General features: G+C 43.5%; 1 protein-coding gene across 1 annotated transcript in view; it reads right to left on the bottom strand.

Annotated features, from left to right (window-relative positions):
• Positions 1–5,289: 5,289 nt before the first annotated feature.
• Positions 5,290–18,216, bottom strand: part of LOC147439513 (mitotic checkpoint protein PRCC-carboxy-term protein) — a 35,206-nt gene continuing 22,279 nt past the window's right edge. Inside the window, exon 2 of the mRNA XM_086485339.1 lies at positions 5,290–5,551. Coding sequence (XP_086341465.1) covers positions 5,390–5,551 — 162 coding nt within the window. The 3' untranslated portion in view covers positions 5,290–5,389. The remainder of the gene's footprint in view (positions 5,552–18,216) is intronic.

The following is an 18,216-nucleotide window of genomic DNA, read 5'->3' on the forward strand; positions in this document are numbered from 1 at the left end:
AAGTGCATCAAGGTTTTCAAGATTCACACAGAGGAAACCCTTGCAAAGTTCTTATGAAAGGTCCATCCTTTGAGAACTTTGCATATTATTAAATCTTATGGGCATTGGGTAGAGATATAAACTCTACACATCTTTGTCATCTAAGTGGGAGGTTGTTGGTTGTAGAGGCCTTTGTGCCTCCTTGACTATTGTACCCAGTCACCCACTACCATTCTCCTCATTCCATGATTCTTTAGAGAGAATACAACAAGGGATGACACACCTCCATAAGCATTGCTGCAAGGGCTCACCCACACTTTTTTGTGTGCCGCATCTCTCTCTCTCTCTCTCTCTCTCTCTCTCTCTCTCCAGTGTGCACTTCACATCCGCATGCATCCAAATCTTTATCATGCATATTATTCTTGTTCACAAGATCTTGCATAAACAAAACTTTGGCATGCATGCTTTTTTATTGAAATTTTTTTCATTTTTGAGATGGGAGCTTCATTGCCTGTCTTGTGGCATCATTCAAGAGTGTAAGTGAAAATTGTGTTTTGGGCAAGATAAAGTGTTTATAATTCCCGATGGATGGTTCTATTCGGGCTAATAGAAATTATAGCTTTTCCAAAGCAACCTTATGCGCTCTATTTTTTTGCAACCGTCTACAATTTTGTGACTTGCATCTAATGATTAGTCAAGAGATTCTTATACATATCTGCTAAAGACAAATTTTGAAGTGTTTATGTGCTTCAAGAAAATTTCTCTGGAGCTAAAATGAATATGATAGTACTGTAGGCACCCTTTATTTTTTTGGAGGATATCAAAGCCTTCTATTGTTCAATTGTGTGTCTTTGTCTATTTGACATATTCTTTAATATCTGACAATCAAAAAATAGATAATAAGACTGTTTAATGTATTTTTCTTGGTCGAACTGTTGAGAGCAAATGCTACAGGTTGTATCACCTACAAAAAATGCACGTCTTGCTTACCCAAGTTGTAGTGCGTGTGGAAGATACTATAATGACACTTTTGTCATATACCAAAGAGATAATGTTTGCTCATAGGACATGTGTACATTGCTGCCTCTTTTTAGTGCTCATCGGAACTCACATTTAGAGCGATATGAAGCACAAAACGAATCCTATGACAATTATGTCATTGGTTAGCCTACTGTAGGTGAAGTACCTGATGAGACGTTCTGAGTGTGAAAATAGAAAAAAACATTTGTCATAATTCATCTTATTGTGGAATCGAGCATACTTAAGTACTAGGTGAGAAAAAGTCAAAAAATTATTGCAATAGTAAATTGGATGCACCTATTTCTAGCTATGCTCATTTGACGTTTAGTGTGCCTCATATGCATTGAATTATTATGTTTTGGCTCTTGTGAGTATGCAAGTATGCAAACTGAGTTGATGCTATCATGAAAAATACCAGTAAGTTGGCTTTTAAGTTAACACAAAAGCAGGATGCTAGCATGTATCAGTAAAAGGTTGGACTTGTGGCAATGCACATACACATCAAGATTGTGCTTTATATCCTTAGGACTTCTATTATTGGTGTACTTACACAACAAGTAATACAACTGGTGTGTTGTGTGCCCTTGAGCTTCTCCTTCTCCTCCAAGCATGCGTCCTACTTCCAACAATAGAGTTTACATAAAATTTACCATAGTAGGTCCCGGCTCATAACTCTTGTTAAAAAAATATTTACATTATTTGATCCACCTTTACAAATTGTTGGTGAGAAATTAAGATTTGATGTTTTTTGGCAAATGAGTAGAAAATGAATTCAAAGATTGTTGTCACTGAGATATGCATTACTTTATTAGGATTACTTTCTTTTTGGATAAGTATACGTAACTTTTTCCTCAAAGAGACTTGTGGTGCTATTTTTGAGCACATCGCTTTTTCATACCTTTGAATATTACTAGGAAGGTGCATAATCCTGCATGGAGGTACAACTGAACCCATCCTTGTGTTACTTTTTGGCTTTCTAACAGAAACCCTTAGTGTTGGGCTGGGTTAGGGGGACTTTCATAGTTTTCAGTGCATGATGGAGACTTACCTTTCATTTCACATCTTGTCTTTTCTTGCATTCTATTGTTTTAGAATGTTTAAGTGAAATAACCTTACATAACTTAGGTAAATTTCTCTCTCTCTCTCTCTCTCTCTCTCTCTCTCTCTCTCTCTCTCTCTCTCACACACACACACACACACACATGTTTTTTTTAGCATTCTATTGTTTTAGAATGCTAAAGTGAAGCTTCACCTTGCATAATTCTAATAGATTCTACACACACACATAGATTAATTAGTTCTTTTTATTTCACCTTTCATTTCACAACTTCACATGGCTTTACATTTCTTGCATTTTATAGCTTGATTACAATTAGTGTTAACATTCGAGAAAGTCTCTTTTATTAAAGGGCTGCTGATCAAGTTTCCTCCTCACAAAGAAAAAAACCGGAAATACTAGCAAAAATTTTGAGATTTGCAAAATTTTTGAACGACTTTCTCACATATTTCATCCATTTTTCTTTCGTTTACTGCGGTTTGCAGTTAGCTAGTCTCGATTTTCAATCGGCTCAAGGCTAAGCTAATGCAATCCTTTCCCAAACACTGATACCAGTTTAATTCAACTTAACAATTTTATCACTTTCTTATTGTTTTTGAAAGCCGTCGTGACCCTTTCACTTGTTCTACATAGTTTTCCAGTCACAAAGTGATAAGCCATTCCCACACCCACCAAACACACCATCATCAATACTACAAACGAATTTTTGGACATGAAAATCAAATTTCTTTGAAAAATGTAGCAAAATTGCAACTCTTACGATGCGTTATTTCAAAAAGTAAACTATACATCGTGTGACCACTACCTTAGAGCCACTTCCCAAGTTTCTTGTGGAATCAGTAAAGGGAAGCTAGCTACCGAGAAGAAAAATGCCAGGCTTTGGAGACCACTTTAGGCATACTTTTGACATCCACCACCATTGAGTAATGAAAAGGTTGTTCCACACACATGCAAAGAGAGAGAGAGAGAGAGAGAGAGAGAGAGAGATGTTTGTTCTTCATTGTTGTTAGTTTTGGTGGGACATGAATGAAATGCGAACTACAATAAGCGCAAATGACTTTGACATTGACGGTAAAAGCATCAGATGCAAACATTTGTTGTTCTTGGCACATGTCTAAACTTTGCAAGCAAGGATTGTTTTGGACAGAGATGAGGACCTCTAAGGTTCTCCGTAGACAGACTTTGCTGACATGTGGATAAAGCACCACAACATTCTAAAGTGTTGGTGCTAATGGAGTTCTCAAGAAATAATGTCATTTGACACAAGCCATGTTATAACCTCCCAAAAATCCAAACAGGGCAAGGCTGCATGTTACAAGTTTGCCTTGCAAATGACATTCTACAACCAGCAAGGTTTTCTAAGCATAGGATAAATTTTGTAAGTTTTCCTTCACAAACCATTTCTAGAAAAACACACTCTTGACAGAACTACAGTTCCAACAATCACAAAGTGTATCATCTCATCACTCTCAAGAACGAGAAAAGAACTTATCCCATTTATGTCTCCATCTCAAGACGTGATTTCGTGCAGTCACATGTAGGTCCATCTCACACTACCATGGTAAGATTCACCAAGAACAAAATTTAGAACAAACACACAAACTAGTTTATCATGTTTTGTGCTTAGCTGTCTTCCTCAAAAGTGATTGCAAGAAGTCACACTCTAACCCCAAAAAACCCACACGCGTGCACAAAATCATGGCGAGACACTCCTCCATGCTCTCCTTTTTTTTTCTGAGACAAGAATAGTTGCCATTCTATTACTTGACCCCCCTTGGAGCATGTGCCTACCAATTGATTGCAAGAATTGTGTGTCTGTCCAATGAATGACGTATCTCTTGCGTAAGCATCCACACATGCCTTCCAGCCTCCTCCTGCCTTCAAATCAGATCCATTTTGCGGTTGAGCTCCTCTACTTTGTTTCTCAAGAATAATTCTGTGACTTTCACATGAAGCACCACCAGAATAATGTGGAAAAGCATGCGTCAAGAATAATGCACCTCAAAGGCCTATATAAAGGGGTAAAGGGCAAGCAAATACACACAACGCAAGAGAACTCTGTAGCAAAACTTATGCGTGGCAGTAAGAGTGCACCATCCCGGCCCGCCCACCCACCCACCCACCACCCCCCTCCCCCCCTCCCTCAAGCGGCAACCAAAGCATAGTCCTTAGCATACTTGGCAATGAGGCTACGAAAGCTTCATTGGCACACGAAAGACAACTGTTCACCCGAACCCAAAACCTCCCAGGAGGTCACCCAAGGGAAAAACCCCTCCTAATGAGGGTAAAAAGTGCCCTAGCAACTATTGCAAGAAGAAAGGAGAAGGACAAGGTATCCACCAAAGCCTTCTCTCTCTCTCTCTCTCTCTCTCTCTCTCTCTCTCTCTCTCTCTCTCCTATCCCCTTGTCAACGATACACACTATCACAGCCATTCGGCTTAGCTCCCACTCCCTTCGATATGAGACAAGGCGTTCAGGCAATGGACAAGAGTCAAATCGGCTATGCACATTATGCTCACTACAAGTTCAAGAGTCTGAGTACCACACACTACTAGAGTGCTCAGCTTTTGGTCACATCCGAACTTGCTTCCCTCACATTTTTAGCCATGACTTAGACCTACACACTTTCCTCTCCCAACCACAATGTGAGCTCTCCATTGCGACTCTCATCATCACAATTTTGGAGCATCGAGAGTCGCTCGTCAGTCACACACATACAACATCACATGTAACTTTGGTTCCATAGGTCATATTTGACATCCGAGGAAGATAATAAAATCTCTCTCTCTCTCTCTCTCTCTCTCTCTCTCTCTCTCTCTCTCTCAAGCGGGCGCGCACACACAATCACTAGCACAACCATCAATGCATGGGTGCATGCCACTTACATATCTTCAATCAGCTGTAGGATTGACCTTGACACCTGCTTAAGCTTCATGAAATCAAAAAGTCACAAGATCTAGCTTACAAATTCACTTCTCACAAAAAAAGCCATGATTTTTGAGACTTCAAACCATCTTAGTCATGCAATAACAATAGACAAAGGGAGAACATGGTGAAGCCGGCGTATTACTGACCATTTGCACAGTTCACCATTCCACCATTCGATAAATTCGCTCAGAAATCAAGATAATTTTTTTTCTCCCTGCTAACAGCACATGGGACTCTCAACTGGGCGAATAAAGACTCGCCACAGCCAACATTAAAGGGCTCCACCAGAGTAAACAGCTCAAACATTAGAATTGTAAACGTCAATATATTTCCTTGAATACTGTTTGTTTATCACTGTACTTGTCTTTGTGATTCTCACTTTACATGCAAATACACACAATCATTTTACCAGCCATATTTAGCCTGTGTCTCAGCCTTTGTCATGTACCCCTTTGCACGCCTTTCCATAAGCTCCGTCTCTTTTTGTCTCATGTCATAATACAAAGATCCAATCTGATGCTTTCTTCTGTGTAGTTTTGAGGGCTTATTCTTGCTTGTAGCCATCGGCTGCACAAAAAACAAATGTTAACAAAATGTACCTTAAGAAGCACACCAAGTAAAACGTTCTAAATCAAGAATTAAAAGAGGCAAGAGTGAATAATCATAAAAGTCGTATATGCAAGATCTTGACTCAAGACAAAGCAATTACAATGAGAACCTCAGTGAGGGGGAGGAATCAAGGTCGCTATGTACGTAGCAAAAAAATTAAAGTTTTCTAGCTAGTTGTACCAAGGAATCAAGGTCGCTATGTACGAAGGAAAAAAAATTGAAGTTTTTATCTAGCTGTACCCAAAAATTCAAGTACATGCATCAATCCAATAAAAGCATCTATTTGAATATTCACATACTCACATGCAAAACCTCTCTCTCTCTCTCTCTCTCTCTCTCTCTCTCTCTCTCTCTCTCTCTCTCTCTCTCTCTCTCTCTATTCATGATTAGATAGAGCTCTAATCATGCGCTTCCCATCCATAGGCAAAGGATTTCTTGAAAAGCGTCCTACACTAAAGAAAACGGGCATATTCCTTGGAGATGACCTCACACTCACACAGCTTGCTCATATGAAAGAAGTTATGCCCGAGATAATGATAGCTCGAGAGAAGGAGAAAGTGGCCTTCTACAGGGATGGACGAGTGGTTATTCTGGAGAAGCGCCCTGCATGACGGTGCAAGACATGTGGGACCACACTCAGAGTGGCTACATGGAATTGTAATGGATCTTTGCGCCTTGATGTAGGGGCCTTTGAGGATAGTTTCACAAGGAGAGACATTATTTTATACTCTGAGACGCATCAGGCCCCAGGGCAGTCCATGCCCCATGTGAGCGGATACAGATGGGAGACAAGCTCGCAGACAAGAGACTCGATCAAAGCGCAGAGGATGTCGGGACGAGGTTCAGGAGGAGTGGCAGTCTTATTCAGGGAGGAGCTACAATCTCTGATACATATCGCTCGGAGGGATGAGCATGCTAGGTACATGTGGGTGAGACTGAAGGCAGAGACAAGCGAATATCTCTACATCGTATTTGCTATTTCCCTCCTAGTACGTCAGTATATGCATCACCTAGAGGACAGTCCCCCTTCTCTATTTTAGATGATGATATATGGGAGTTTTCTAGAGATGGCGACATTATTATCTTGGGGGATTTCAATGCTAGGACTGCCCATCACCAGACAGTATTCTATGATACCTTAGAGGAGTTGATGCGGGAGCTTGATATTACAAAAATGGGCCTGTCTAGATTATCACAGGATGAGGAGCACACTGAGTATGGCAGATACTTGATTGATACAGGGACTGTCACAGGATGAGGAGCACACTGAGTATGGAAAATACTTGATTGATATGGGGACTGCACATGGATTGGCCATTTTGAATGGCCTACAGAGATTCCCTGCAGCAGCTGATGGTTTTACATGCTTTCCACATCGGCATGGCGCTAGTACAATGGATTATGTTATGGCTCCGCCAGGACTCATTCCTTCCTTTCAAGATTTCGTGGTGGGAACTAGGCTGGTTGGGGTAGCAGTCGATCATGCTATCTTGTCTTTCACTCTATCGTTCCAGTTCAACACAGCTCCATTGGGAGAGGCCTCCACACATACTCGCTATACCTTCACGAGGGAGACGGGTCACATATACATTGATGAGATATACAGGCAACTATGCACTCAAGAGCCAGGACGACCACTAGATGAGCTCACCCAGATTCTGATAGAGATGCTACATGATGCAGCATCAGAGACATATCCCCACAGCCAGCCTACACGCAGACGATCTGGGAGCATGCCTCAAAACAGTTAGTTTGATGAGGAGTGTAGAGAGACGAGGATCAGATTACAGAGAGAGGTGTTCATCATGGGTACTACTACACATAGACAGTCACGGATTTTCTTCCGCCGCCTAGTGAGACGAAAGAAGAGGGCTTACCTATCTCAATTAGACCATGATCTGTATCAGCTGTTTATGAGTCGAGACTCTAGTGAGGCATGGAGGCTTTTCAATAAGCACTCTCCACCGCCAGCCATCACTTCCACAGAGACATGGGGGGAATATGCTACATCTCTCTATACAGCATCGAGGCAGCCACCTTTGCCTGACCCTCCAGAGGCATGCCCAGAAACATGTACTTTCTTTACTGCTGAGAGGGTAAGGAAAGCCATTGACAAGATGAAGACAGGAAGAGCACAGGATCATGATGGTCTGGTAGCAGAGCACTTCATCCATGACAGAGATATGCTTGCAGAGCCTCTTGCTATGATGTTTAATAGAGGCATGTATGAGGGTTTCCCTGAGACTTGGAGCATGTCCACTATTGTGCCTATCTTCAAGTCGGAAGATCCTATGCTAGACCCATTCAAAGATAAAAAGCTCTTCTTGTTCGGTGATTTGGCACAGTTGCCGCCGGTCTGCAGGCATCAAAGTGATCATTGCTACTCATGCCACATCACAAGCTCCACTTATTGGTCCACTGCTACTACGTACATTATGTCTTGCTCAGTGCGCCATGCAAAAGATATCTCTTTCATAGAGTTCCTCAATACAATAAGAGTCAGGCTCCCCACAAAGAAAGAGATCCATGATGCGCTCGGTGACCGCATCATAACGCAGGATCAAATAGAGCAACACATGGATAGGAATATGACAATCATTTGCACACACAAAAGTGACGCTCGATATTATAATAACCTTCTCTTAGAACGCTTCCATCGGCATAGTCACATCATCCAAATCGGCCTCAAGACAAATGCACACAACGTCCCTGAGCTCCAAGCATGGCTTGAAGATCCTGACTTCCACGCAATTGACAGAATAGCAGAAGGAGCAAAGGCGCAGATAACAGAGAACATAGACTTAACAATTGGAGCAGCCAATGGCTCCCTATGTCGCGTAGACGAAATCCTCCAAGACGAGGAAGAAGTTGTCAAAGCAATCAAAGTCACACTCGACACATCCAAACGAGAACTTACACTTCGACGGTCAAAGCATAGCAGACGGACATTCAATGGGCACTGGTACCATAAATCCACATTCCCACTAGCTCTCGCCTACGCTATGACTGGACACAAGTCCAAGGCGCAACAATCAACTCCAATGTCTTGCTCATTGTAAAAGAAGTTTTCACCCCTGGCTTTCTATACGTGATGCTGTCACGCGTCACTGAGCGAACCCGGCTACATTTACTAGAGCTAACTATGCCGGAGATGTTCACACTATCTAGATTATTGAACTTCTAGCCAAGAATGTTTCCTACGCCCTCTTCAGTATCAATTCCTCTTTCTATTAAACAGATGAAATCGCCTTGTAACTGCCTTCTATATAAAGCATGAATTTTTGTTACCATCAGCTCCATCATGCATAGTATTGACTAAATACCACGACATCCCCACTAACGTCGTCAGTGCCCAATAGTGGGTGTAGAACTAGGTACTAACATATGCTCCCAAACACAACACACACCACACATACACACGCATGAGCAAGGAAAGTGCAAGGTATAGACCCATGGTTGATGAGGAACAACCCAAAGTGGAAGAATTGAATGAAATCCTTGTTCCTGAACAGATATTGGCACATAAAGAAAGAAAGGTTAGAGGAAAGGTTGCAAGACACTATTTGGTGAAGTTCAAGAACTATCCATCGTTGGATGCCAAATGGATGGAAGAGTCTGAATTGGTTGATTCACCTCAGCTATTGCAATTGTATCTTGAAGCCTTTCAGATGGAACCCACAGTGACTTGATGTAGACTTTTTGGAGCAAGGCAAGAGCATGGTTCATGATGCTCAAGAGAGTAGTTAAGCAATTGTATCTACTCTTTCCATACAGAATTTAGCTAGAGAAGTTTGTGCTTGAGAGTACACTAGAAGACTTCTATGCTTGATATATGTGTTGTAGCTAGGTTGGTGGGATTGTTTAATCGTCCAACGCTACATTTCTGGAAGCATGTATATCTTGGATTCCCATCATAGAATATATGTGATATCAGGAGATACCGCATGTATTATTGGCATGCAAGCGAGGTCGCTTGCAGTATTTCAAGGGTGGGGTGTGTCACCAGGAGGTGTATTTTTCCTATTGCCTTCCGTAAATAAGTACTAGATATTTTTATTTATTTTATTTTTACTTGTTTTCCCCGGAACCCTTGAAAAGGTGCAAGTGGACATTGCATGGCCAATGTGAAACGCCTGCGGCCGAATAGGTTTCTCACAGCGGGAGTCTGGGTCGGTCAGTCTGGGACTAGTCGGGCCAGTTAGCACTGAATTCTGATGAGTATGGAAGCCTGTGTACGCCAAATGAAATCTGGGCCACTCGGAAAGTCACTTATAACTTTATAAGTCAGTGGGAACTAGAGAATTAACTCAAAAGGGGCAAACTGGACACATGGCGGCTCCTGGAGCAGTTTTCCACTTCCATCAGCAAGAGGGGACGCCCAATTTGAGAGAGGAGGCTGATTTGACTCATAAGTGACCTACAGTGTGTGTGTGAGTAGTGGGTGCAGGTCTACAGCTTCAATGGAAAGCTTGCCTTCTCCTCCGTCTCATGTAGCGCGATGATTTGCTCTCGTGCATCTCTCTCTCCCCTTTGGCACATATGGTAATGCCCCACTAGTTGGGCTACTCAGATGAACATGTACAGTTATGGGGGTTTATGCGCGTTTGCCAAGGCAAGAGCCTTCTGAACAGGAACCGGATTAGCTAATTGCTAATCCCCCACAGGTACTCACAGTTCCATCGCGAAAGATTGCGAGTTCGGAGAGTTTTCTCGCGTGAAAACTCGTCCAATTCATAGGGGAACTGTTCCATTGCGTGCAGGAGCCCTTGGGACAAGCGTAGGCGTGTTCGCTCCGCTAAAAACGATCCGAAACAGCGAATTACAGCCTGCTGTGTTTTTATGCAGGTTTAGGGTTTCGCACCTAAACTGCAAGGGAACACCAGGGGAGCCTCGTGAGAGCCTTGGGATGTGTGTACAAGCATTTGGGCACCCGGCAGTGAAAAACAGGGAATTACAGCCCGCTGAATTTCTGTGACAGCTCACTAGAAAGCTTCCAGATAGCGAGGGAATCCGTCCTAGACAGGTGCTTTTGACCTACAGGGTCGTTATGCTGCCAAAATCAGGTCGAAAACCTGCGTTTTCAGCCCTCGCCAGGTTTGGACAGCTTTGTGAAAACTTGTGCGAAGTGGTCGGATCGTCTACCTTAATTTGAATAAAGAAATACCGAAAGGGGCGCCAGTCTTTGGGGCCTACAGGGTGTCGGTCTCGTGTGCGCAGTGACATTCTAGTCACTGGACGCAACTGTGTTCTCTTCCCTTCTCAGTGCTCTGTGTAAAGTTAATAGGTAATTGAAATAGTACCGCCCTCTACGTTGTACAGGCCGGTTAAAGATGGCATCTTGGTTTCAGTTACATGGCTTTAGTATGGACCGGCTACCCCCATTTTAGTACTCTCTAGATGCACCCTCCATCTCCCTCACTAGGGCAGAGATTACCAGGCTCATCAGACAAGACTTGATTCAGTTAGATACCAAGAGGACATGGATACAACCTATATATGAGCTAGGTACAAAGATGACTTTCTATAGAGAGCATCTTCTCCAACTCACGGAAGATGGTTTTGTGATCAAACCAGGATACATGGATACTCACCTATCCCACGGGATACGATGTGCTATTGGTCAAATACGCACATCCTCATATCAACTAGAGATCGAGACAAGCAGATTTAAAGAAGTCTTGTCAGGTGTGTCAAATAGAGCCAGAGACAAAGCTACATTACATATGTCACTGTCCAGTATACTATGAGATACGAGGCCGCTTTCACTATCTATTCAGAGAGGGTTTTGGGCCACTTTCTAGAGTCCTGGGATACCAGAATCAGAGATGCCTTGGATTATACTTACTGGAGATTCGCAAACACAAAAAGGACCCCTTGAAGAGGGGCACAATGAGAGAGATCCAGCGCAACGAAAGATTACAGATTTCTTTCAACCACAGATAGAACAATCCGAGCAGCCCCCACAACATAACAACACCAGAGGCATAGTGCTTGATCAGGCGATAGAGTTGGGGCGGTCCCGTCGCCCACGAATGAGGGGCCCTCTCGATATCTACGCAGATTGCGACAGAGGATCCATACCATATTGGCGTGACATAGAAGCCGTCCCGGATACTGATGTATATGTATATGATGCCTCGACTGTCAGAGAGCTCCATTGTATCAGCTCACCCTTTGTATTTCCTATTTCCTTTGTATCAGCTTTCACTCCACCCCTACCCACTATTTTATTTTCTTTTCAGTTCTTTGTACTTTTTGTACCCAGACCTGGTATTAGATTCACCACACGTAACCTTTTGGTCTCATAGGTAATTTTGGTCTTTTGAAGACGTTAATAATACATTCATCTCTCTTGCCACGTGACACATCCAACCCTATGTGTCCGTGGACAAGCTACAGCACGACAAGGGTTCAGTCAGTCCAGTCAGTCTAGATTTAGAAGGGATCTGGCACTTTTGTGAGTCTGTTCGCAGATCATGCATGCCCAGACACTTAGTGTAGATGCATATCCTCTGGTTGCACACAACATGATCATAAGCATTCCCATCAGAATCCTCTAGGGGAATTTTCCATTGCATTTAGCCTATTTTTGACATTTTTCACTTATTATTTTTTAATGACTTTTGTTGGAAAGTAGGTAGGGCAAATTGAGTAAGTTTGTATATAAGCAAACCTAAGCTAGCACTATTTGGCAAAAGAGGCAGCAGGAGCACCATTACTCAACAGGAAACTTCTCAGCAAGAACCTTGGTGGCAGTTTTCCTCCAAGTAAGAACTTCAGTCCCTAGCGTTTTTCATCAAGATCCATCGCCAGCATAACCTCAGCCTTGACGTTTTTCCCTCCAAGCAAGCATCGCCAAAGATCCCCAGTCTGCTAGCGTTTTTCATCCAGGAAGGCATCGCAGCCCTAGCGTTTGCAGAATCACCATCGCCCCTTCTGTGCATGGCGTTTTCAGCAACAAGCATCAATAGATACCAGCCTTGACCAGCCCTAAAGACCTGCACGTTTCAGCCCCAAAGACCTGCAGTTTTCAGCCATCAGAGATCAGCAACCATCAGCGTTTTTTATCCCTGTGAATTTCAGCCAGTAGCGTTTTTGGTACAGCAGCAAATCAGCCGCAGAATTCAGCCATTAGTGTTTTTGGACATCAGTACATGAGCGTCAGATTTCAGCCTTAGATCGGTCTCGCCATCCCCGTCGTCGTCATCGATCTAGCCTAGACTTGCATCAGTCACATGCATCCACTTTGTACCAGTTTGTGCAATCAATAGTAGACCACTCTCGCCATCGAGAGTGGGGCCTTCAGAGGAGGGTTTTACAACGTCTCTGGTGTCGTATTCTCTTCTCTCTCTATCTCTCAGTCTCATGCACTTTCACGCACAGTGTCCATTCACTTTGCACTCTCTCATTAAGAACGGAAGGCTCTCCCTTCCATAAGAACAAAAGGAACCTTGAGCACAGTTCGAAGCACTCATCTTGAGCAAAGTTCAAACATTCATTCCACTGCACCTAACATTGGTATCAGAGCTTTGGCAGTGTTATGTATCACTCAAGGAAAGAACCACAAGAACCACATAATTTTTTTTGCTCGTTGAGGTCGCACGAACCCAAGTTCACTTGGGCGTGTCGATTCCTAATCGTGTTTTTGAAGAGTGACAGGAATCCCAAGAAAGAAGGGCTTGTCCATCCTCCACTTGTGCCTCTTTTCACTTATTGAGAGCAGACCGTGCACTTAGCGGCCGGCCAATCGACATGAGGTGGGAAAAAGCAACCCTGGTGTGAGCGCAAGGCCGCCAAGGGGTGCGCCCACGGAAAAGAGCAGAACTCGGGTGAAGAGAAGATCCTTCTCGAGCACAGATTGCAAGCTAAAGAAGAACCCAAGACCCGCAAGAATCCACGTTCCTTGTGAACTTAAGAACCCAAGACCCGCAAGAACCCAAGTTCCTCGTGAACTTAAGAACCCACGACTTCCGTGAATGGTCATCACTCGAAGCGGAATGGATACTTCGCTTGGAGGTGATGAGCATGAGAGAGGCGAAGAAGAACTTTCCCCACCAGGAGGTTTTTTTGACCCTCCCCCTTCCCCATCTACGTCAAGGATTGCACTAACTCCTATGGAGGCTTTGGACCAGATGTTTATGGAAAGGAAGTTAGAACGCAAAGCAAGACAAGCAGAAAGAATGACGGAATTTGATCGTGAATGCAAAGAAAGAAAAGCAGAAATGGATCGCAGACACGCAGAAAGAAAAGCAGAAAGAGAAGCAAAAAGAAAGGCAACCATAGAGCGTGAGCATGAGCAAGCGCGACACACGTTGCAAGAGTTGTTGCGACTCTTTTCTCAAGTACAGGCGCACTTTGCACAGAATCAGGAAAAGGAGACTCTCAATCTCTACTTCTCCAAAGCAAGACACACATGATTTGCATGATGATGATTTGAATGATAATGATGAGCATGATGATTTGGATGACAATGACAAGCATGATGATTTGCATGATCAAGATGTGATTTCTCACAAGCATGATGAGTTGCATGAAGATGATGTGATTGTTCACAAGGATGATGTGTTAGTTGATACTTTCTCTAGTGAAGCTAACCTCATTGCAAAGACGATCAATCACGAAGACCCGATCTTGGCTCTCAAGCCTAGGTCCAAAGAACCCCCTCAGGTAGAATCGATCTTGGCTCTCAAGCCTCGATCAAAGGAACCCTCACAGGAAGTATTATGTGTTCACATGATTCATACGCACGCATTGTTCGAGTGTTTCATTCGTGATCGTTTCCTGTATTTTAGTCAGCGTCTTTATGTGATCCCTTTTCCTAGGCATGACATATTGTTCGTTGAGCGCATTTCACTCATGAATGAGCACAAATGTATGCGGATTGTTCATGAAAAGCTGAAAAGTATGCATTCAAGGAAGTCACATTCCATGTCTCTTCCTTGGCATGACACATTTGTAGAAAGAGCACATGAAAGTATGAGCACCAAGCATGGGCATTTCCGTTGTGAATTGCCACAGTTGATTGCTTTCGATCAGAAGAGAAAGATTCCTCAAGCATGGGCATTTCCTTTCAAGCATGGGCATTTCCGTTGTGAATTGCCACAGTTGATTGCCTCTTTTGTATTTCCTATTTCCTTTGTATCAGCTTTCACCCCACCCCTACCCACTATTTTATCTTCTTTTCAGTTCTTTGTACTTTTTGTACCCAGACCTAGTATTAGATTCACCACATGTAACCTTTTGGTCTCATACGTCATTTTGGTCTTTTGAAGACGTTAATATTACATTCATCTCTCTTGCCACGTGACACATCCAACCCTATGTGTCCGTGGACAAGCTACAGCACGACAAGGGTTCAGTCAGTCCAGTCAGTCTAGATTTAGAAGGGATATGGCACTTTTGTGAGTCTGTTCGCAGACCATGTATGCCCAGACACTTAGTGTAGATGTATATCCTCTGGTTGCACACAGCATGATCATAAGCATTCCCATCAGAATCCTTTAGGGGAATTTTCCATTGCATTTAGCCTATTTTCCCTATTTTTGACATTTTTCACTTATTATTTTTAAGTGACTTTTGTTGGAAAGTAGGTAGGGCAAATTGAGTAAGTTTGTATATAAGCAAACCTAGGCTAGCACTATTTGGCAGAAGAGGCAACAGGAGCACCATTGCTCAACAGGCAACTTCTCAGCAAGAACCTTGGTGGCGGTTTCTCCTCCAAGCAAGAACTTCAGTCCCTAGCGTTTTTCATCAAGATCCATCGCCAGCATAACCTCAGCCTTGGCGTTTTTCCCTCCAAGTAAGCATCGCCAAAGATCCCCAGTCTGCTAGCGTTTTTCATCCAGGAAGGCATCGCAGCCCTAGCGTTTACAGAATCACCATCGCCCCTTTTGTGCATGGTGTTTTCAGCAACAAGCATCAATAGATACCAGCCTTGACCAGCCCTAAAGACCTGCACTTTTCAGCCCTAAAGACCAGCAGTTTTCAGCCATCAGAGATCAGCAACCATCAGCGTTTTTGGTCCCGGTGAGTATCAATTTTTGGTACAGCAGCAAATCAGCCGCAGAATTCAGCCATTAGCGTTTTTGGACAGCAGTACATAAGCGTCATTTCAGCCCTTAGATCGGTCTTGCCATCCCCGTCGTCGTCATCGATCTAGCCTAGACTTGCATCAATCACATGCATCCACTTTGTACCAGTTTGTGCAATCAATAGTAGACCACTCTCGCCATCGAGAGTGGGGCCTTCGGAGGAGGGTTTTACAACGTCTCTGGTGTCGTATTCTCTTCTCTCTCTATCTCTCAGTCTCATGCACTTTCACGCACAGTGTCCATTCACTTTGTTATGATCATTGCACTCTCTCATTAAGAACGGAAGGCTCTCCCTTCCATAAGAACAAAAGGAACCTTGAGCACAGTTCGGAGTGCTCATCTTGACCAAAGTTCAAACATTCATTCCGCTGCACCTAACATCTCTCTCTCTCTCTCTCTCTCTCTCTCTCTCTCTCTCTCTCTCTCTCTCTCTCCCCACCCCCCCAAAAGAAAAGAAGCTGATTTCTAATCCTTCCTCAAAACACCCAAATGGTGCCGATTCTGGAGCAAGTACAAAACTAGTTGTTTACAAAGCAGGCACAAAGGTGACAAGACAATATAACCGTACTAAGAATTAAACCAAAAGGAGCAAATTGGACAAATGGCAGTAGGAGAGCAACCTACACCATAGTTACCAGGGAACGCGTTCCGTAGGCCCTGGAATGCCGGAACGTCGTTCCCCCCCCCCCCCCCCCCCCCCCCTTCTACCAAGCCGGAACGTCTCGGAACATTTTGCCGTTCCAGGTGACCACTTGATACCGGAATGGCCTCGGAACGGCCAACTCTCAAAAATGGAGAGAAATATGTAATTTTTTGAAAATTTGTAGTGAACATTAGGTGTTCTTCTAAGTGTGCAAGGACTCAAAAATTAAAATGCACCCCCTCACACCCATTCCCTTCTCAAGCATTATTTGGTTGTTTTTTATGCCTCCCGTTCCGCGCCATTGTTCCGGACCCCTGGCCGTTCCCCCGTTCCGCGGGGGTCCCCGTCGCCGTTCCCGTTCCGCGTTCCGGGTAACTCTGACCTACACGCCAACACACTCCAAAAGCTCATCCCAAGAGGGGCCACCCAAAATTGAGGTTGAAGGCTAATTTTTATCATAAGTGAACACAGAGTGTGTGTGAGTAGTAGGTGCAGGTGATCACAGCTTTAATGGAAAGCTTGCCTTCTCCCTTGTCTCATGTAGCGCGATCTCTCTCCCCTTTGCACATATAATAATGCCCCACTAGTTGGGCTTCTCAGATGACCATGTACAGTTTTGAGGGTTTTAAGCGTGTTTGCTAAGGCAAGAGCCTTCTGTACAGGAATTGGATTAGCTAATTGCTAATTCCCCACAGGTACGCAAAATTCCATCGCAAAAAATTGCAAAAAAGGGGGAGTTTTCTCGCATGAAAACTCATCCAATTCAAAGGGGAACTGTCCCATTACGCGCCGGAGCTTTAGAGACACGCATAGATGTGTTTGCTCCACTGAAAATGATGCAAAACAGGGAATTACAGCCTACTGTAATTTGTTTTTAGGGTTTTGGCCAGTTTTGGTGCCTACAAGTCCAAGGAGCTTTGAGAAGCTAGGGAATCACCGAACGGGTGCTTTGGTGCAAATTGGAGGCCAAAAACAGAGAATTCAACGTGCTGAAATATCTCGCCAGGTTTTGTAAAGTGCTCTAAGTGCGTGGGAATCGCCTTTTACTTGAGATTTTGTTCGTGGACACTTCTACTGTAGTTATGCTGCCGAAATCGGGCTAGAGTAGGGAAATTTCAGCCCGATAAAAGTGGGAAAGCTTGTAGAAGTTTACAAGTTTTTCTCAAATGCAATAAGAATAAAGAAATGCAGAAAGGGGCGCCAACCTTTGGGGCCAACAAGGTGTCGTTGTCTACTTGGGAGCGCTCTAGCTACCAAGTCATGAATTGTCTTAAGGTGGTGAATTCCAGTTACACGTTCATTTGTAAAGTTACTTTGTGTTATAAAGTACAATAAAGTTAAACAGCATATAGATCAGGTGAAAGCCAAATTTTACCACCCTTTAGTGAGGCTACCGGCCGGTTTCACCCTACACTTTGACATTACATGCCTTGACGTGGTGTACCCAAGTGAAAATAGCCACCCTGTTTGTTGTCATCCTATTCGCGCAATGTCACTCCAACCTTGTCCAGGTCCACTCAACCCCTAGTCGTTAAGCTATAGTAAAATTGCTTCCCCCCACATAAGGCGTTTGAGTCGATTGTTGTCATGTCATCCATTCAGTTGTGTCTAGTCCAAAATCTACAAAAAATGTCTATCTTTTCTCCCCTACGAAGGGGCTCAGTTGCAGCTTGCAACAAGTTACTCTTAGTTGCCCACATGGGTGACACAGGAGTCTTAAGGATTTTCCTCCACCACAACAACAAGCCTACAAGAAGAACCACCTTCCCTTGTGGAATTTTCAAAATGCAATGTACATTAGACTCTAGCAATGATATCGTCACCTTTGATGGCTAGAAGAAAGATTGCATGTTGCCAACTTCATTCTATATGTGTAGGGTATAGGGTAT

Source organism: Adiantum capillus-veneris, chromosome 16, assembly GCF_014529385.1.
Source record: "Adiantum capillus-veneris isolate H3 chromosome 16, ASM1452938v2, whole genome shotgun sequence".
NCBI lineage: Eukaryota > Viridiplantae > Streptophyta > Polypodiopsida > Polypodiales > Pteridaceae > Adiantum > Adiantum capillus-veneris.